General features: G+C 45.8%; 3 protein-coding genes across 6 annotated transcripts in view; 2 read left to right on the top strand and 1 right to left on the bottom strand.

The window, feature by feature from the left end:
• LOC118104038 (transcription factor IIIB 90 kDa subunit) overlaps positions 1 to 19,804 on the bottom strand; it is a 21,665-nt gene extending 1,861 nt beyond the window's left edge. Inside the window, exons 1-15 of one of the 2 annotated variants that reach the window (XM_035151103.2) lie at positions 19,430 to 19,804; positions 18,634 to 18,883; positions 9,796 to 9,876; positions 9,386 to 9,559; positions 9,276 to 9,307; positions 9,132 to 9,204; positions 2,943 to 3,092; positions 2,781 to 2,874; positions 2,570 to 2,696; positions 2,460 to 2,499; positions 1,508 to 1,603; positions 1,096 to 1,428; positions 941 to 1,002; positions 180 to 261; positions 51 to 103 (exon numbers count right to left, since the gene is read on the bottom strand). In XM_035151103.2, the coding sequence (XP_035006994.1) occupies positions 51 to 103; positions 180 to 261; positions 941 to 1,002; positions 1,096 to 1,428; positions 1,508 to 1,603; positions 2,460 to 2,499; positions 2,570 to 2,696; positions 2,781 to 2,874; positions 2,943 to 3,092; positions 9,132 to 9,204; positions 9,276 to 9,307; positions 9,386 to 9,559; positions 9,796 to 9,876; positions 18,634 to 18,817 (1,581 nt within the window). In that variant the 5' untranslated portion in view covers positions 18,818 to 18,883; positions 19,430 to 19,804. The remainder of the gene's footprint in view (positions 1 to 50; positions 104 to 179; positions 262 to 940; positions 1,003 to 1,095; positions 1,429 to 1,507; positions 1,604 to 2,459; positions 2,500 to 2,569; positions 2,697 to 2,780; positions 2,875 to 2,942; positions 3,093 to 9,131; positions 9,205 to 9,275; positions 9,308 to 9,385; positions 9,560 to 9,795; positions 9,877 to 18,633; positions 18,884 to 19,429) is intronic. The other variant, XM_047338122.1, reaches the window with a different exon arrangement.
• On the top strand, positions 2,934 to 8,006 carry LOC118104040 (BTB/POZ domain-containing protein 6-B). Of its 2 annotated transcripts, XM_035151105.2 has the most exons (6): positions 2,934 to 3,105; positions 3,281 to 3,358; positions 5,157 to 5,426; positions 6,292 to 6,382; positions 6,522 to 6,640; positions 6,824 to 8,006. In XM_035151105.2, the coding sequence occupies exons 3-6, from the start codon at positions 5,218 to 5,220 to the stop codon at positions 7,854 to 7,856; spliced, it is 1,452 nt and encodes a 483-aa protein (XP_035006996.1). In that variant the 5' UTR covers positions 2,934 to 3,105; positions 3,281 to 3,358; positions 5,157 to 5,217; the 3' UTR covers positions 7,857 to 8,006. The 2 variants fall into 2 exon arrangements, with proteins under 2 accessions (XP_035006996.1, XP_035006998.1); XM_035151107.1 differs by lacking the exons at positions 2,934 to 3,105; positions 3,281 to 3,358; positions 5,157 to 5,426 and having other exon boundaries at positions 6,482 to 6,640.
• On the top strand, positions 10,719 to 18,066 carry LOC118104036. Of its 2 annotated transcripts, none has more exons than XM_035151102.2 (20): positions 10,719 to 11,040; positions 11,129 to 11,184; positions 11,283 to 11,384; positions 11,461 to 11,588; positions 11,672 to 11,812; positions 11,883 to 11,960; positions 12,125 to 12,295; positions 13,173 to 13,269; positions 13,359 to 13,582; positions 13,670 to 13,835; positions 13,978 to 14,186; positions 14,339 to 14,456; positions 14,974 to 15,182; positions 15,288 to 15,405; positions 15,672 to 15,841; positions 16,158 to 16,255; positions 16,358 to 16,458; positions 16,548 to 17,240; positions 17,334 to 17,672; positions 17,982 to 18,066. In XM_035151102.2, exons 1-20 carry the CDS (start codon positions 11,015 to 11,017, stop codon positions 17,996 to 17,998), a joined length of 3,261 nt encoding a protein of 1,086 aa, XP_035006993.2. In that variant the 5' UTR covers positions 10,719 to 11,014; the 3' UTR covers positions 17,999 to 18,066. The 2 variants fall into 2 exon arrangements, with proteins under 2 accessions (XP_035006993.2, XP_035006992.2); XM_035151101.2 differs by having other exon boundaries at positions 10,720 to 11,040; positions 16,358 to 16,467.
• Positions 19,805 to 20,509: the final 705 nt, after the last annotated feature.

Here is a 20,509-nt window from a genome sequence, read left to right as displayed (position 1 = left end):
AGGCCCTGGCCCACAGCCTGGGAAACCCTGTGCTTCACCAACACACTTACCTTCTCTTTATATGTCCCCTGTTCTTTCTCTTTCTTTATCTTCTCTTCTTTTTCTGTAAACACAGACAGGAAATACAGCTCAGATTCACAATGTCCTGTTCGTGTTACGTTAAGGATGAAGATCCTGACCTTTCTGCTCTCTCAGGTACTCTGCGTTCTGTTTCATCCACAGCTCCGTCTTCACCTGAACCTCCTTATCGTTCAGAATGTACTGCAGCACAGAGGGAAACAGGAAATCACACACCACTTCCTGAACATCCTTTCACAACAGACCACATTTAATTATGAAGGCATAGAGATGTTGTTCACCTCTCCAGTAAAGAGTAAAGAAAGTTGACAAAGAACTAGAATAACCGCACTGCGGCTGTATGCCTCCGCCAACCAGTGCAGTTTCTGTGTACTTATTTCTACATACTTTTTTCATATAAAGGTCACGGTAATCTTTACCTTTGACAACTGAAACACAGCAACATGAGGTCATTGTGACCTTGACCTTTGATCTCCAGGCAACAAAATCTACTCAGTTCATCTTTGAGTTCAAGTTTGTACCAAATTTCAAGACATTCCCCAGAGCTGATCTTAAGATTTCATATTTAAGAAAAACATAAACATACTTTGTGAGGCCACCATGACTACGACCTTTGACCTTGGTACCAAGATGAAATCCAAGTTTTACAGCTGGCTGACAAAAAAATATCTTCAAACAAACAACACCCTTCATGTCTCTGCTCGGTCAGTTTGAGAAAAGAACCTTCATTTTACTCCTGTGCAGTAAAGAGCTGGACCCTGAACTTTTACTTCAGAACCACGTCATCGTGTTAAGAGTCAAAATGTGATGATGCAGAAAACGTGCACTCTGGATCGATACACCGATTCATAAAGGAACGGACCTTTTCAATCTCCTGATCGTCTATGCCGTCCAGGTCCAGCACTCCGCTCTCTGACTGATCACCTGTACAAGCAGGAGAAATTCCTCATCACCAGTTTCCCACCTGCGGACTTCCTCTGACGATGTCATGTTGATGTACTACTTGTCTCCTCTTACCATCAGGTTTCTGTCCCGCCTCGGACTCGTTGAAGTTCTGGAGTGTTTGTTGGAGGTCGAGGCTGCAGGAGCTCGTCAGCTTCCCCAGGATGACGGCCAGAGGCGGGACTTGGCGCTGAGGCGGGACTTGGTGCTGAGGCCCCACACCATCTTTCTCTGGGCCCGCCTCTTGCTTGCTGTCTCCTGTCCTTTTGTCCCGCCCCTCCTCCTCCTGGATCACCTGACACAGGAAGTCCTGGGTCAGATGCTGAGTGGCAGCTTGGAGCTCGGCATCTTCCACCTCCGGCTCTTCTGGTTCAGAGGTCACGGACAATCCCTCGGCTTCCTCTGGGTCTGAGAACCACACAAAAGACTTGTTGAATCGTTTGTTTCCATGGAGACATACATGTGCAGTCAGCTGATCAGTACGCACCGATCTCTTTGGCGTAGGCAGAGTAGATTCCTCTCAGTTTGGGTCGACTCTTCTCCAGCTCGGTCTCAATCTCGTCTTTGTAGCAGCTGATCTCTCCTGACAAAACAAATTGTTTAGAAAGTCTTTAAACAACTTACTCACTGCCCTCTAGTGCCCTCTAGTGCCCAGTGTTCTCAAAATATTGACAGGAAGCAGTGGTGGCTGGTTACTACGGGGCACCCCCTCCAACTTCCTGAGACCAAAAAGCCTGTATAAAAATGTAAAACATAGTTTTTTATATAATATTATTTTAGTGGAACAACGCTCCTGGTCGACCGTCAGCACCTGAGATTATTCAATATAAGGTGTTTCTGTCTAAAAACATAAACTTCCGGTGCGGGGCGTCGGCAAAATGGATGTGATTGGGGGGTTCTGAAAGTTCTGTCAACCACGTGACCTGAGGCGGCTTTTTAATATGGTGTTGCAGATTTTCCACAGGATGCAGCTCTCTGCACCCCGGACACTCCCACTTTTATTTACAGCCAATAGGTATTGATTTACGTTTTTTTTATCTAATGTGATTGGTCGAGCCTTGACGTCGTCTCAGGTACGTCCGACGTCACTGAGTTACTCCTGCGAGCTGACTGGTAAAGAAATGAGACTTCAGCAGAAAGTGATGAAGACGAGTTTCCACCTGCTCTTGTTCTGAGAAACAGACGTGATAACTGGATGTGGCCTAATGTCTTCTCTTCCTCACCTGTTTGTTGTTTCAAAGTGTCGGCACAGAGGTACAGTGGACAAGGACGGGGGTGCGATACCTACAACATCTCCCTGAACTGTGTGTTATGTTGTTTTTGTTGAGTCTGGCTTCAGTTTGTTTGCCCCCCCCCTCAATAAATGTTATCACGAGCCGTCACTGACAGGAAGTAATGAAGAAATACTGTCTTGTTGGCTGACAGAGTTACTAACTGACCTTCCACCTCGTCCAGCTTCTTGGTCAGTTCCTGTTCCAGCTGCAGAAGAAGACGACAGTTAACTGGTTGTATTATCAGGCAGCAGCCAATCAGAGACAGAGGGATCTACCTGCTGCATCTTGGCCTTGTGCTGTCCAGCAGTGAAGGAGGGTGGATCACATTCCTGCTCCAGATCTACTCTCATGAACTCATCGATGGTCAGCTGACTGGTGGGCGTGTCCTCAAACTCTGTCAACCTGTAGGGGGTGAAGGGGACACCATGATCTACTCTGACCTCCTACAGTCTACTGGGATCCAATACGATCTAGTGCAGGTCTCACCTCTTCCTCAGAGTGGTCTGACAGACCTTCACCACACTGATCACATCCTTCACCGTTCGACGAAACTTATGCATCCGTGCTGCGACCAGGAGAGCTGCGGGGGGGGAGACATTGTTTAATGTAAACCACCTCGTTGTTGCCATGGTAACTGCAGTGACGTACCTGCTCCACAGAGGCCGGAGGGTCGGCGTCCCGTGTGCATCCAGTCCCTCTTCATCCTCTGAACCAGACGAAGAGCCGTCATGGAAACTTCATGAGTCTTCACCCCGAACTCCAACATGTGAGCAAAACGAGGGATGTAGAGACAAGGATCTGAGGAGAGGAGGTGAGGAGAGGAGGGAGGATAATAAATGATCTATAGATAAAAGATCTATAGATAATAGATCGTGACTGGTGGATATGAGGCTGTAGATATAAAAAACAGATATCATTTAAACTCTTCTGAACATTAAAAACTGTGCATGTGTTTTCCCGCGCTCTGGCGCCCTCTGGTGGAGCAGCGCGGTGACGAACAGAATCTAAGATGGCGTCCAGAGAAACAAGCAGCTGCTGGTGTTAGTTAACGGAGGAACCGACAGGTAACACACCCCGTGCACACACACGCACACACACACACACACACAGTGTATACACTGTACCGGAGAAAACACCGAGCTGGACCGTAACGACTGACAAACGGAAACAGTGATTATTGATTATTGATACGAGACTGAAGGAGCTGGGGCAGCGCACAGGACACTACCAGGTTAGGGATTTAACCAGGTTAACCAGGGTGTTGATTTAACCAGGTTAGGGATTTAACCAGGTTAACCAGGGTGTTGATTTAACCAGGTTAGGATTTAACCAGGTTAACCAGGGTATTGATTTAACCAGGTTAACCAGGGTGTTGATTTAACCAGGTTAGGGATTTAACCAGGTTAACCAGGGTATTGATTTAACCAGGTTGGGGATTTAACCAGGTTAACCAGGGTGTTGATTTAACCAGGTTAGGGATTTAACCAGGTTAACCAGGGTATTGATTTAACCAGGTTAGGGATTTAACCAGGTTAACCAGGGTATTGATTTAACCAGGTTAACCAGGGTGTTGATTTAACCAGGTTAGGGATTTAACCAGGTTAACCAGGGTATTGATTTAACCAGGTTAGGGATTTAACCAGGTTAACCAGGGTGTTGATTTAACCAGGTTAACCAGGGTGTTGATTTAACCAGGTTAGGGATTTAACCAGGTTAACCAGGGTATTGATTTAACCAGGTTAACCAGGGTATTGAGTTAACCAGGTTAACCAGGGTGTTGATTTAACCAGGTTAACGATTTAATCAGATTAACCAGGGTATTGATTTAACCAGGTTAATGAGTTAACCAGGTTATTGATTTAACCAGGTTATTGAGTTAACCAGGTTAACCAGGGTGTTGATTTAACCAGGTTAACCAGATTAACCAGGGTATTGATTTAACCAGGTTAATCGTTAACCAGGTTATTGAGTTAACCAGGTTAACCAGGGTGTTGATTTAACCAGGTTAACCAGGGTATTGATTTAACCAGGTTAACCAGGGTATTGATTTAACCAGGTTAACCAGGGTATTGAGTTAACCAGGGTATTGATTTAACCAGGTTAACCAGGTTATTGATTTAACCAGGTTAACGATTTAACCAGATTAACCAGGGTATTGATTTAACCAGGTTAATGAGTTAACCAGGTTATTGATTTAACCAGGATATTGAGTTAACCAGGTTAACCAGGGTGTTGATTTAACCAGGTTAACCAGGGTATTGAGTTAACCAGGGTATTGATTTAACCAGGTTAACCAGGGTATTGAGTTAACCAGGTTAACCAGGGTGTTGATTTAACCAGGTTAACCAGGGTATTGATTTAACCAGGTTAACCAGGGTATTGAGTTAACCAGGTTATGGATTTAACCAGGTTAACCAGGGTGTTGATTTAACCAGGTTATTGAGTTAATCAGGTTAACCAGGATATTGAGTTAACCAGGTTAACCAGGGTGTTGATTTAACCAGGTTAACCAGGGTATTGAGTTAACCAGGGTATTGATTTAACCAGGGTATTGATTTAACTAGGTTAACCAGGGTATTGAGTTAACCAGGTTATGGATTTAACCAGGGTGTTGATTTAACCAGGTTATTGAGTTAACCAGGATATTGAGTTAACCAGGTTAACCAGGGTGTTGATTTAACCAGGTTAACCAGGGTATTGATTTAACCAGGTTATTGATTTATTGAACCATTTCAGTACATGTCTGTGTGACAGGAAACAGTTTGATTCGTTAATGATTCGTTAACAACGTGGATGATCTGATAATGAAAGTTCAGTTAAGCTGAACCATGAGACCTGATCATGTGGATTATAATCTGACAGGAAGTTGCCATGATGCTGTGAAGTGGTGACCTCGCCGTTCTCTCTGTGAGGAGGGGAGGAGATGGCAGCTGAACTTTTCTCCACCAGCCTCCCCCACAGTAACGAGGAGGAGGAGGTGGTGGAGGCCAAGAAGAGTTTCATCGTGCTGAGCGACCTGGAGTCGACGTCCCAAAACTTCTGTGAGCGAGACGCCGATCAGACTAATGGCAGCATCAATGGCAGCGAGGAGAGAAACAGCTGGCAGGCAGCACACCCCACCCTCAGAGAGAGGTGAGTTACAAGTGCTCCAACGCAACCCTCGCCGCCTGGCAGCCATCTTAGAGATGCACCAGTCCAAACGAATGGACAGGCAGCCATGATGATGTGTGAAGAGTGTTTTGACAACAGCGACACATTCAATGGGGGTGCGGTTCAGGGGTAGAACGGTCGTCCTCCAATTAGAAGATCGGCAGTTCCTCCTCATTCCACATGCCTAAGTGTCCTGAAGCTAGCTACTGAGCCCCATCTCACTGAGACGCTCTGTCTGGATGTGTGAATTAGTGAAAGGCAAAACTGTTCTGTAAAGCGCTTTGAGTGTCATGACTAGAAAAGCGCTTTATAAATTAGGGCTGCAACTAACGATTATTTTGATTACCGAGTAATCTGTCGATAACTTTTTTGATAAATCGATTATGAACTATGCAACTTAATTATGATGATGATTCCAGTTTCAGATATCTACAATTTAATTCTGACAAGTCATAATCCAAGTTCAAGATGTCTTAAATTTACCTTAGTTCAAGATACCTTAAAGTAAGTTTGAACTAGTCACTGTGGTGTTGTAGATTTCATGAACTTGAATTATGACTGGTCAGAATCTAAAACTGGAATTAAAGAATATAATATAATAATTCAACTGAATTGTAGACATCTGTAATTAGAAACCACACACATGAATGACAAAAGTAGTTTGAATCTTTGTAATCACAGATGCTGAATATTGGAGTTTTGAGTGGTTAAAAGAGAATCAGATATTGTCTTGACAAGTCAAAATGATGTTATATCTAATAAAAGTCATAGTGACGTTGTTGATATTGTAAAGTTAATTCTGGATGGTCAAACGTGGTTAAGAAAGTTCAAATGGTTTGTCCTGCAGGAACGCGCTGATGTTTAACAACGAGCAGATGGCCGACGTTCACTTCATCGTTGGTCCTCCAGGAGAAACTCAGATGGTTCCTGCTCATAAGGTTCAAAGTTTATCGTGTTCTCATGGGAGATGAAGAACATGACACTAACATGACAGGACATCATATGACCTTCACTCTTTCTACTTCCTGTCCTGTAAGGCTCAGACTCTTTCTGATTGGTTCCCTGTCTGTGCTGCAGTACGTCCTGGCAGTGGGCAGCTCGGTGTTTGGAGCCATGTTTTATGGAGATCTGGCCGAGGGACAATCTGAGATCCACATCCCTGACGTGGAGCCGACGGCTTTCCTCATCCTGTTAAAGTGAGTCACGCCCAACCTGCTGCTCCTGCAGTTGACTGTCATGAATCCTGAGGAGTCTCAGTGAGGGAAGATGTGACCTACTGACGGTTCTGTGCTCTACTAGAGTGATCCAGACGTTCTAGACAGAAATATGGGGAACCACTCGACACCAGAGTAATCTGAAACTCGTTTTCTGTGTTTTAGGTACATGTACAGTGATGATATCGAGCTGGAGGCCGACACCGTGCTCGCTACCCTCTATGCTGCAAAGAAGTACATTGTTCCTGCTCTGGCGAAGGCGTGCGTGACCTTCCTGGAGACGAGTCTGGAGGCAAAGAACGCCTGCATCCTTCTGTCTCAGAGCTGTCTGTTTGAGGAGCCGGAGCTGAGGCAGCGTTGCTGGGAGGTGATTGATGCTCAAGCTGAGCTTGCTCTGCGTTCTGAAGGTTTCAGTGAGATCGACATGCCCACGCTGGAGGTTATCCTGCAGAGAGACACCCTCAATGTCCCTGAGGTGGTGGTCTTCCAGGCAGTGCTGAGCTGGTCAGTGGCTGAGTGTCAGCGGCAGAGCCTGGCTGTGAACCCCAGGAACCAGCGTGTGGCGCTAGGTAAGGCTCTGTACCTGGTCCGGATCCCCTCCATGACGCTGCAGGAGTTTGCAGACGTTGCGGCGCAGTCTGACATTTTAACGCTGAAAGAGACCCGCGACATCTTCCTGTGGTTCACCGCCTCCAACAAACCTACACTGGAGTTTCCTCTGGTGAAGCGGGCTGGCCTGGCACCACAGAGGTGCCATCGTTTTCAGTCCTCAGCCTACCGCAGTAACCAGTGGCGCTACAGGGGGCGCTGTGACAGCATCCAGTTTGCGGTGGACAAGAGAATCTTCATGGCTGGACTGGGCTTGTACGGGTCGAGCAGCGGGAAGGCAGAATACAGTGTGAAGATTGAACTGAAGAGGCAGGGAACCATTCTGGCCCAGAACCTCACCAAGTTCCTGTCAGACGGATCGAGCAGTACGTTTCCTGTGTGGTTCGAACATCCAGTCCAGGTGGAACCGGACACGTTCTACACAGTCAGTGCCGTCCTGGACGGAAATGAGCTCAGTTACTTTGGACAGGAGGGGATGACCGAGGTGCAGTGTGGGAAAGTGACCTTCCAGTTCCAGTGTTCATCGGATAGTACCAATGGGACTGGAGTGCAGGGGGGTCAGATCCCTGAGCTGGTCTTTTACTGCTGAAACATCCTGATGGACCGATAACTGTTACCACTGCTTATTCTGACTGATGTGTTGTCGTAGGACTGGAATCTGAAGCTGGTTTCAGACCAGCAGGTGAAATCCAGAGAATCGTCTCCAGAGCTTCTCCAGAGTTAGAGTTTCACAGCTGAACAACACAGCAGCAGGTTTTCTGCACAGACTCGTTCACAACATCAGATCCTCCTCCTGGTTCAGGTGAGAGGGGGGGCAGCCGGGTGCAGCAGACAGAGACAGGAAGTGACGTGTGACCTCTGCTGCAGAGGTCATGTGATCATGTTTACATCACCTGACACCTTCAGCTCTGATCACCACAAACTGTCTTCACATCTTCGTCTGTGTCTTCTACGTGTGTGTCAGCACTTTTTCACCAGAGACATTTGTTTTAGTTTCTTCATGTTTGTGTCCCGTGTTAGAAGCCCCCCCCCCCACTCACTCAGTGAATCAGTGGAGGATCCTCTGCTGTGTTCACACTGCTCCTGGATCTAGACTTTATACAGGAGCTCAGGAGGAGGAAGACAAACTGAGTCTGATCCTCCAGAGAAGATCCAGAGAACTGAGGAGCTCAGGTCTGGAAGGAGCTTGATTGGACCGTTGTTGTACGACTGAAGCTGATTAGCTCTTTGTTTTGTCGGTGCTTTTGAAAGGAAATGAATCTGAACATTAAAGTGACAGAAACTAAAATGTGTTGCTGTTTCTTTGAGAAGTCCTGAAAAATCTGCTATAGTTTTGTGGAGCTGCCACTAGCTGTCACTAAAGAGCCATATTTTACTGATGACCTGTTGATGACAGTGATTGATGGGACATATAGTGTAACTGCTTTTTTCTTTGCAGGATCAGCTGACTCCAGGTCAGTCTGAGCTCCTTCAACTCTTCACTATGAAGAGTCCGACGTGGATGAGGTCACTCTGATTTTATTAAATTATCATTTTCTACAGACCCGTGATTATGATTTAATGTCCTGTTTGGTTTAAAGGGCCCATTCTTTACACCTTTCTGGGACTTTATTTGAGGTATTGGTCCCCTGAGATGACACATCAGTGGTTTAAAGTCGAACAAACTGCTGCAATGTGTATTTCCATGTCCTCTCTTCTTCCTTTCTCTGGTGCTCCAGACAGAACAGGCTACCTACTGACCCACTTCAAGTAATTACGGATAGTAAAAGTCCAGAAAATGTATTTTACACGATATGGGCCCTTTAAGTAAATATCTCACACTTTTGTCTGACAGTTAAACTACATGTTTCTTCATGGTTCTCACCGATTGCTGGAGCGTTGATGCAGAGCTCACGAGCGAGCAGCAGGAACGTCTTTCCCAGGATGTAAATGTTGACCTGGACATAGGAAACAGGTGTGAGCAGGTGCAGGAGGTAAGAAACGTGAGCAGGGGAGAGGTCAGGCTCACCTGCAGCAGGTCACTCAGGTCCAGCAGCATGTCTGCAGCACAGTTCAGGAAGAGCATTCACCTGCTTCAACTAAATACTAAATCACACACAGATCACGTTGCTAGGATACGTGGCGTCCCCTCGGTGCGACACACCAGGTAGAGACACGCAGCGATGACGTGCTCCATCTTGCGTCCTCGAGTCAGGTGTTTACTGACGACCATCTTGAAGAAGTTGAAGGCTGTGTCCAAACAGTGCTGGTTCAACTGCAACTGACTACCCAGCTGCTGGATCTGACGCTTACCTGGAGAGACAGGTACACCTGATCATCACCCATGATATATTTTGAATAAATCTGAACTAAATAAAGACGAGGTTCTGTTGTCTGGGACTTCACCACACACACACACACACACACACACACACCTTAAGATGATGGAGTGCACTCAGTAAACTGACACAGAAATTAACTGAAATATTAATATTTTATTTATGAAAAGACAGATCAGTGCTGAGGATGAGGATGATGAAGGTACTCACCACTCTGTAGAGTCTGGGCTCTGGACTCTTTACCAACACTGGTGTGGAAACCAGAACCAAGAAGAGGAGCTTTAACTGGACCTGAAAAAGAAGTGATGAAGGTATTGATCCATTAACACTGCAGCACGAATCTCTGCCTGTCTGACTGACATCTCTCAGTGGATAAGACTGAGATACTTTTCCTTCCAGGGAAAGACCCTCCCACCCACGACCTGACTATTACCTTTGACAACTCTGTGTTAACCCCCCCCCCCCAGACCTCTAGGACCCTGGGTGTGACACTCGACAGTCAACTCTCCCTCACTGCCAACATTACTGCAACAACGCGTTCCTGTAGATTCATGCTGCACAACATCAGGAGAACACGCCCCCTTCTCACTCAGAAGGCGGCACAGGTTCTGGTCCAGGCTCTGGTCCAGGTCCTGGTCATCTCACACCTAGACTACTGCCCCTCCCTCCTGGCAGGTCTACCTGCTGCTGCCCTCCGACCTCTGCAGCTCATCCAGAAAGCAGCAGCTCAACTGGTCTTTAACCTGAGTTCACTCACACTCCTCCGCTCCCTTCACTGGTTACCAGTGGCTGCTCGCATCCACTTCAAAACACTAGTACTTGGTACCGTGCTGTTAACGGATCGGGTCCAGTCTACATCCAGGACATGGTCAAACCTCACACCCCAGCCCATCCACTCCGCTCTGCATCGACCAATCAGCTGCTCCCTCACTGCGAGGGACAGCTGTCACTCAACAACATCACGACTGTTTCCTGTCCTGGCTCCTAAACGGTGGAACCAGCTCCACATGGACATCAGGACAGGAAGTCCACACATCTTCCTCCAGACTGAAGACACATCTCTTCAGACTATAGTTTGGATAAAAAATTAAAAAGTAGCGCTTTAGTAGCACTTATATGTCACTAACATGTTGCACTTTGTTGTTTGTCTTTCTTGTTGTTCTGGTTCGTTCCTCAGGGTTGATGCACTTACTGTGAGTCGCTTTGGATAAAAGCGTCAGCTCAATGAAATGTAATGTAAAAACATTTCTTTGTATTTGCAGCAGAGGCCATTTGATTGACAGCTTGGGTCATTTCCTGTCTGCTGCATCTCCACTGTAATCACACTATCACTTTCAGCTGGGATGTCCACTCTGTTACCACGGTGACCAGGTGATTAGCTCACCTGGCTGCAGAGGAAACGCTCCACAGACACTGATTCTGCTTCGACATGAGAACTGCAGCTCTTATTCTGGGGTGAGTTCCACACAACTGTTCAGGTGAAGCAAACTCCTGCAGCCTCTCACCTTTCAGGTAAAGACGTTACCCCACTCTTTCTTTTCAGACTCGTGTTTACCTGTGCTGGGGTCACAGACGGAACAGCTGGAGGTCACCTGGAAGGTAAACTGGTTTATGTTGTCTTTTCATTTTCAAATTTATAGAGACACAGAAACGCTGACTCCGCAGGTCAGTGACCTTTGACCTCATTATTTCCTCAGACTCGTCAGGATTGGTGGAGACTGGTGTTCAGTCAGAGTGTCGGGACCGTTACCTGTGGATCCAGGTGGCGTCGGTACAGACGCCTCGCTTCGAGGCCGTAGGTCAGTTCTTAGATTCACTCAACACAAAGTGACACTTCACAGCTGTGATGTCAAACAGTCTGTCTCTCTGTTGCAGATGAAAATGGCGTCCACTCGATCAGCGAGCTGCTTGCCTCTCGCTGTGGTTACACCATCAGCACCTTCAAGATGGACGGCTTCACCACCTTCAGAGCTTCATATTATTCCTGCTTCACCCACATCCAGGTAATGAATCCACCAGAGCCACCTCACCTGAGCCACGCTCTCCAGGTCAACTGCAGCTGTTCTGATGTTCCGATTTCTTCCAGAATGACGAAGTGTTCACGTTCAGATTTAACGTGATCATGAGCGATGGCGGCGGCAGATGGAACAGCAGACCTGTCTCTGCCACGTGTTCTGGTCTGACGTGGACTCACAGAGAGGTCATCTGTGAGGAGGACTACATGGAGGTGAGTACACCTGTCTGACCTCTGACCTGTCAGTGGCCATGTTTTAAATCTGGTTTCACCTGTGGAGCAGGTGAACGTGAACAGAGAGTCTTCATGTGGAGGTCCGCGGGGGGAGAGTGGACATGTGTGGCAGGCGGCCTTCTCTCAGGTGAGATCCACCACACATCAAAGATCTGAAGACAGATAATTACAACTTCCACAAAGTTTTCACAGTAAATCATCCGATTTCATTTCTTAAATCCCCTGTAACACACCCTCTGAAATAAGTGTGGACTCTGAAGTGTTGATGGTGTTTTTGTTGGTGGCGTTCAGGCTCAGATGACTGCGTCGTCAGTGTGGCAGCTGATGTTCCTGCAGAGCGACGGACAGGTGTCTTCCATGTCCATCAGTGAGGCCCAGACGCAGGGCTACAGCCTCACCACGACCAGCCACAGGGTGGTGCTGCGATCCCAGTACAAACAGCGGCAGGCCAGCGTTGTCATGGTGGGTCGCCATGTTGGCACACACCAGTCACATAATTTTATGTTGAAATGCTAACCTGGATTTTCAAAACACTGACTTGAGTTAACTAAGGAGCTTCACTTTTGTTTCTGTGGCCAAGAGTTCATTTTTGGTTATTTTGGCCACTTTTGGTTAAAGGCTAATTTAGTCAAATATCAGTTTATGATGCTGATTTAAGATGTTAAACTGCACAACTGTGGTGTTTATGAGATGTTTATTTTTAAAGAATATTTATATTCCATTCACTTATATGCAAGTGCAATGATCCATCTGTGGTATTCTGTCACACAGACACACTCTGGACAGGAATAGGACGTATTCTTAATAGAACATTAAAAATATCTCTATTTTTAAGTTCACAATCGATGAAATTAATTATCCATTTTCTCGTCATGTGATATTTTTTCCTAATTGTTATTCTTGAAAGTTCAATTGATCTTGACAGCAGTGCTTGATTTTCAGAGCCTTTGACTGTAGCAGCTTATTCTGTGGTTACACCACTTGATATTTTCCAGCACTTTCAGTCTTATCTTTTGTTAAAATGATATAAATGTCATTAAAATTACATGAAACCAACATAAATACAAAATATACATTTTAACAAACCTGACCAACATTTTTTAATTTCTCATGATGCCAACCCTTTGTCACTGGCCCTTTGAATCTATTTAACAGTTCTACACACATATTGTGGGTGGATAATGTCTTTTTATAGTAATATTTACTGTGGATATGATAGTTGACAGTTTCTCTAGGTACTTTCAGATAAACTGTTCTGGTGAGGAATCGTCTCTTACCATAAGTTCAACATTAGGTTTCCCTGTTTATTTAGCATCTTTAAATTTTCCCATGTACTCAGGTGGAAGGCGTCCCCATAGAGGTCATTCGGGTTTCTGTGTTCTTGAAGAAAAAGCTAATGGTGGTGATGATGGATGTGTCCATGTCCTGTACAGTCAGTAGGTGGTCCTGCACACAGACACACAGGAAGACACTTTTCTGTCCAAACACTAGATGGTGCTGATGATGTTTCTGGGTCCCTCTTCAGATTCTGGTTCATTCGACAGCGCCTCGCTGCTCTGGGACGTCCCCTGGATCATGATGCCTCTGGTCGAGGAGGACGCAAGGTTTGAAAGTCAGACAGTCAGTGTGGGGGTGGAGGGTGTCCTTCTGGACCAACCCACCGCCACCGCTAGAGGATTCAGTCTGGTCCGGCGTGGCGGACTGGTCCAGATCAGGGTTCGTTTTGGAGCAGAGGGCGGCTACCGAAAGGTGAAGGGAGTCTATTCAGACGGAGAGACAAGGTTTTATTCCCATCACAGAAACAGATGTCACAATTTGGTTTGTTCTTCTGTGCAGAGTGTGGTGCTGAATAACGTGTACAAGGAGCTGTACGTGATCTTCCTGCTGTACGAACACGTCTTCTCTCTGACGTTTGAAGACAACAGCAGCATCATCACCAGACACCGGATGCTCAGAGTCCTCGACACGCCGCTGATCTGCCGTCCACCCTTCAGTGTCGACAGTGAGTCTTTGGTTCCCTTAGCAGTGAACGCCTCACGCTACTTCATTAACAAATCGTACAAAATCAGGTTTGTCCCCTATTCAAACTTGGTGTCTTTTCTGTTTGGAAATCATTTCTTTGGACCCTGTGTCTCTTCCTGTAGAGACCCGGACTAATGATGAGGCGTTCAGTGTCTACCTCGGAAACATTCCTGCAGATGTCGTTTTGGAGGAAGTGTGGATCAACGGGAAGCAGCTGAGGATGTCGGGGAGCATTGAACGAGGCGTCAGCATCAGTCCTGTTTCTCACGTTAACGGAAGCCGAGCGTACAAACTGCGGCTGCCCTTCGAGGACGCTGACGTCCTCTGGATGGTGAGAACACCACACTCAACACGTGGTGTTTGGTCATGGAGGTTCTTTGTTGTGATGATGCCCGGCCATTCAGGAGACAGCACCTGAATGTGGATTCGGTACCACAGAGGATTTATGTCTTTTGTAAATAAACTCACCTGTTTGTCGCACAGTACCTGGGTGCAGGTGTGGTTCAGTACTCTGTCGACATAAACTTCACTTTAACCATCGTGCACCGGAGAGACTCGTACTACCACCACACGTTCATCTCTGCTCGACTCTTCAGTTTATGTGAGTACATCATTTCCTGAGCTCTGGTCTTTAATCTTTGTTTTTCTTCTCATAACATATCTCTGTTTATATCTAAATCAAGAGATAAAAATAATCCTGTATCTTTAGCTTCTGAGATGGAGGCTGTAACAAAGGGCTTGATCAATAAGAAACTGATTCGTCTGGTGTTGGACCACTAACGACACAAGAGACACTTCAACATGTAAAAAGGAGAGAATTTCACCTTTTTAAACAATAGTTAGAAAACACCAACCTCCACGGCAGATGGAACTGGTTCTGTTCCGGTTCATGCACCAAACGTTGAAACATTTTAACAAAAACAAATTGGTTCCTGTGAAACAGTTTAACAGCTGGTTATTATTAGCTAGTGGACGAGGCGGAGCAGTGCTGGGGGCTGAATGCTTCCTGAAGTTCAGCCAATCGGAAGAGAGTCTCTTGTGGAGCTTGAAATAAACAGGTAAAAGATCTTAAATTAAAACCTGGTTCAAACATTTAAATGTAGATTTCTCTGCTCTAGTTCCTCCACAGATCACAGCTCAGTGTTTTGACGGAGGAATCACCTTCAGCGTGGTTCGACCACCTCGAGCTAAGAGTCTCTGGGAGGTGGGTGTCGACCACGAGCCTCTGACATCACAGCTGGCAGCTCAGAGAGGGTACCGCCTCCTCAACGACACCCACAAAACCTCCCTGGACGTCCCTGTGTTCTCCATCGGCTACACCTACGAAGTAAGTCCACACAGTGCGATGCTCGGTACAGCCGGGTTGTCCTGAAACCAGAGGCTGGTGGGACGTTAAGGTGAAAGTTTTATTTGGATATTGTTTGTTTTTCAGGACATCAACCTGTCATTCTTTTATGGAACATTTAAGCTACTTCTGAGGGACTCTAAAAGTCTGGCAGTCCAGACGTCCACCTCCAAACGCTGCCTCTTCAAAACTCGGGACATGACAGGTAATGTCATGTGCAGGTCACTGAGGACCTTTCTTATTTCATGTTACTGAGAAGTACAGAAAAAAAGGAAGTAAAGGTTCGAGGAGGTTGTTTGCAAATGATGCTCAAGTGTTGAGATAAAGAAGTCTAACAGAATAACGTGTCGACGAGTCCAGACCCTGAGTCGGGTTCATCTGTTGGTCGTTGATCCTGATGGTTTGTCCTTAACAAAACCTCTGATTGGTCCAGTGTCAGGTAGTGTTAACACCAACCCTCTGTGGTTCTAGTTTGTTCTGCAGATGGAACCGTCACCGTGGTAACGACTCCAACATCCACCTGGCCCATGGTGCGGCCAGAAAGAACCAGTCTGCTGGACGCCACCTGTCGATCCAAACAGACAGACGGGTCCAGAGTTCTGTTTGAGTTCAATGTGAACTCCTGTGGGACCAGAGCCATGGTATGATTCTGAACATTAGTATTTTTAAGTAACTTAAAAACATCTTCTATGAATAAACTGGATTTCCATTTTTTCATTGATGTTCTGACATTGAGTCAAGTTATCGGATCAATTAATCATTGATAAGTAAGTTATTGATAACTTAATCTGAAATGTTTTCTGGTCGGTGTCATAAAAGGTTCAGGAACATCAGGTAAACACGACTTGAGCCTCACCTATGTATGAAATGTGTTTTACAAATAAAGTCTTGACATAACATTTCCGTCTGTCGGTGTAGTGAGATTTTTCTAATTGAATGAAGTTATTTATTTTAAAGGTCGGGGAGTCGTACGTGGTTTATGAAAACGAAATCATCCACGACAAACAGTTGATCGCTGACGGGCCGAACTTCATCTCCAGAGAATCTCAATTTAAGTAAGAAACGCACTTGACATGCGGGAAGGAACCGTTCTGTCGTAACCAGCAGCTGAAACAAAGATTCCACAGTTGATGGAAAAACCTCTGATTGCTGAACAGGTTGACCGTCCGGTGCTTCTATCCTCTGAGTGGAGTCAACAGACTTTCTGTGTCAAGGGTCTTCAGATCTCCTGGATTTGGTTCAATCGAAGTCTTTCAGAGTATTAAAGGTCCAGTCTGAGTCATTAACATCTGGATGAAGTCTGTGGTTTGAATGACAGTGTCAAAACTTTTTTTGATCTTCCTACAGATTCAGCGAATAAAGTTCCTGCTCGTGACTGTCTGCAGCAGGTTCCTGGAAATGATGTCAATACCCCGATGAACCAGGCCCATCTTGAACCCGGCATCCGGCCTCTGCCCAAACCTGGACCCAGCCGCTTCATCACAGTCCCAAGACAACACAACAAGGTTGTCTCCTCCTCAGACATCCAAACTTCTCCAACCCTGAATTTTTCTCCTGAAACTCAAACTGCCCAGAACCAGGTGCTCGACCAGAACCCAAAGAGAACCATGTCCATGGAAAGAAGGAACATTGAGATGCTTCAGTCCAGAGTAAAGAACATCAGAGTCAAACCAATGATCAAATTAGTGTCTTCTGGAAATCATCTGAAATGGAAACCTTCTATCAAACAAGTAAACTCTCAAATGTCTAATCCTGGACTAATGGACGTCAGCGCGAACAGGAACCACCAGACCTCCAAACAGCTTCACGACCGCAGATGTTCAATCACTAGAAGGAAAACAGATTTCCAAACAGAAAAGCAGGAACAGGGTGCTCATGGTGTCCAAGGCAAGCTGCATCAATCTGAAGTGATCCGCCTCCCTGATCAATCCCCGACCCAGATGGGACCACAGCAGAACCTGGTCCAGTCAGGGGTTGAGACAGAAAACCACATGAGAGAGGAACCTGCTTCAGCTCTGAGAACTGTTGTCCAGTCAGCAGGTAAGGATGAGAACGATTAGCTTATCAATCAGATCTTTTATTGATCCCTTCATAGTCCAAAACCTTGTTTTTCTACTCGTCTCCCATCATCAGGTACGACTCACATAAGAGTCAGACCCGGTCACAGTGGAAGACTCCAAACTCCTGATCAGCCCAGACTGCAGAACCCAGACTCTCTCACCAGGGGGGGAATCAGCAGGACCTCCGACCTCAGCTTCACGCTTCAGAATACGGTCGTCATCAGAGAACGTGAACCGACCAATCCAAACGCACAGAGTAACGAGGGCCTTAATCCCACCACAGGAGGAACTGGGTTACCTGGTCCTGGCACAAGTCCGACTGGTTCTGATCCTGGTTCAGTCCTAAAGATCCACTCGAGGTCCGACAGTGGCCGTCAGTATGGATCTAGTGTTCACCGGGGCATCATGAGAGGTACGACATCATAACACTCTTTGTTTATGAATCCACTTTGTTAATGGGAGTTTCTGTTGATCTAAACTTTATAAAGTGGCTCCTCCTCAGTTATGATGGAAAACCAGTTCTGAGTGTTGATTTGATCTGATTGAACCACAAAGTTGTTAAATATCTAAATATGTTTTACTCAGAAACAAAATTAGAGAATAAGTTCTTATCTATCTGACCTTTGACATAAATTTCAGATGTTAATCATCTCAAATGGATCAATTCTAAGAAGTTCAGGACTCCGACGCCACAGAAACCTGTTTGTCTGTTTTGTTTCAGGTGAACCGATCAGCTGATGAAGACCAGAAACAAACGGCGTCTGTCTGCACACACTGATTTAATAAAGGTCCAGTTGGAAAAAACACATCATGTTAGAACCAGTGGTGTTTGAGTCTTCGTTGTGTAAATCACATTAAATATTTCACGTTCAGTCGTCTCACAACATGAATCTATTAAATCATATTATAAATATAAGATGACAGAGTATTAGACACGTTAAGGTAAAAAATCTGAGATTACAATGATAAAGTGTAAATGTTAGATGGTGAATATGAGAAGTTCACTTTACTTTAAGTTAGGGTTCTACATGATCATCAGGTTCCGGACTTTTAAAAATATTGTGAAAGAAACTCAGTCTATTGTGAAGAAAGAACCAAACAGACCTGAAGGAAACTGTTTGGTCGACTGTGACGTTATCATTGAGTAAATTTGCAACTGGATATTCAACTAGCTGCTAAATGATCATATTGTTGAGTGGAGTTTGGTTGGAGTTTCTTCTGCATGATCTGTAAACCTGTTAAGATCCTGGCGTGTTCATTAAAACATTACTGAACCAGACTCCATTCACAAATTGGACACTTTAGCTTTTGACTGAGCGGAAGCTGTTCTGTGAACGACATGTTCTACATGCGAAGAAGAACGTCTGTCTCACCGTCAGCAGAGACGAACTGTCCCACAGCAGACGAGACGCCTCCACTTCCCTCAACAAACTGAACCTCAGAGACGATGATGTTGTCCTCCAGAACCGAGCCACAGCTGGTGCACACCGCGCTGCCCCGCGCCTGGTCCACGTCCACATCCGCACCCCCGCAGGTCCTGCACACCCGGGAGCTCATGGTGAACGGGTCGCCTCAAACCTGCAGAAGTCCCACAGAGGTCACCTGACCGGATCTGTCCAGTTGCTATGAAGGAAGCAGCTTTCAGCCTCACAAACTAATAATAATGGAACAATAACTGTCACTACAAAGCAAGAAACAATCTCAAACTAAATCGTGTTGATTTGATTTTCAATGTTTTATTTATATTAATCGATTCCTTAAAAGTAGAACTAACGATTTTCAGTTTAATTTCTCAGTTCATTTCGAATGAAATGATAAAATAGTTTGAAGTTTTTATAAATCAGACGAGACACAAACCGAAAATCTGAAGCTTTATCGTTCAGAATCACAGGTAATGGTGTGACAGTGACCTCTAGCGGTCGAGGTTCAGTTCACAGCTACAATCATTTTCCTCATCGACTGATTTTAACGACGAGAATCAGATTTTTCAATGTTGGTACGAAAGCAAACGTTTGATGACGTCACGGAGGGACATTTTTAATGAATCGGGTTAAATAAAATGCGTCTGTTCTGTTTTCTCAAGTTTAATAAACAATCAGCACATGATGATACTCGTCGGTAATGGATTCAGTTAGAAACTCCATCAGCAGCTGTTGTGTTCACACTCACCGACAGATTTACTCTGATCAGACACACGGGGTCGCTCGTGTCGTCAACTTCATCTTCCCGCTTAAACTCATGTTGTTCCTGCGTCACACTGACGTAAAATCACCGCGTGTTTTTACCGTAGATTGGTAAAATACCGATTATTCCACACTGATCTGTTTCTGCTGTTTGTTTTCTTCTTGTGGCGCAGCGCAGTGACGTCACGAGGCCCTGAGGTCGTACGGGGATTGTTTTTAATCGGCGACGAAACTTTGTAGATGACGTCAGAACAGTTACGTCATTTTTCTATTATTAAATATTCAACGATCAGATGAATGTTCGTGCATGTAACGCAACGCACGGACACGAATTTAGTCTGAAACCGAAGACGGTTCCCCCCACAGGTCCGAGGAAATGGTTCAACCCGGCGAACACTGATGACGTAATGAGTTCTGGCGGGTGTTTGTCATGCTAAGACGCACGAATAAAAAATAACTCCTTGACACAACCTGAGGAACACAACCTGAAGAACACAACCTGAGGAACACAACCCGAGGAACACAACCCGAAGAACACAACCTGAGGAACACAACCTGAGGAACACAACCTGAAGAACACAACATGAGGAACACAACCGAGGAACACAACCTGAGGAACACAACCTGAGGAACACAACCCGAGGAACACAACCAGAGGAACACAACCTGAAGAACACAACCCGAAGAACACTGCCCGGGAACACAACATGAGGAACACAACCTGAAGAACACAACCCGAGGAACACAACCTGAGGAACACAACATGAGGAACACAACCTGAGGAACACAACCCGAAGAACACAACCTGAGGAACACAACCCGAAGAACACAACCTGAGGAACACAACCCGAAGAACACAACACGAGGAACACAACCTGAAGAACACAACCTGAGGAACACAACCCGAGGAACACAACCCGAAGAACACAACAGAGGAACACAACCCGAGGAACACAACCCGAACACAACCTGAGGAACACAACCTGAAGAACACAACCTGAGGAACACAACCCGAAGAACACAACATGAGGAACACAACCTGAGGAACACAACCCGAAGAACACAA

Source organism: Hippoglossus stenolepis, chromosome 20 (genome assembly GCF_022539355.2).
Source record: "Hippoglossus stenolepis isolate QCI-W04-F060 chromosome 20, HSTE1.2, whole genome shotgun sequence".
Taxonomy (NCBI): domain Eukaryota; kingdom Metazoa; phylum Chordata; class Actinopteri; order Pleuronectiformes; family Pleuronectidae; genus Hippoglossus; species Hippoglossus stenolepis.
The sequence above is the reverse complement of the archived record's forward strand: the minus strand, read 5'-3'. Positions and strand labels throughout refer to the sequence as shown.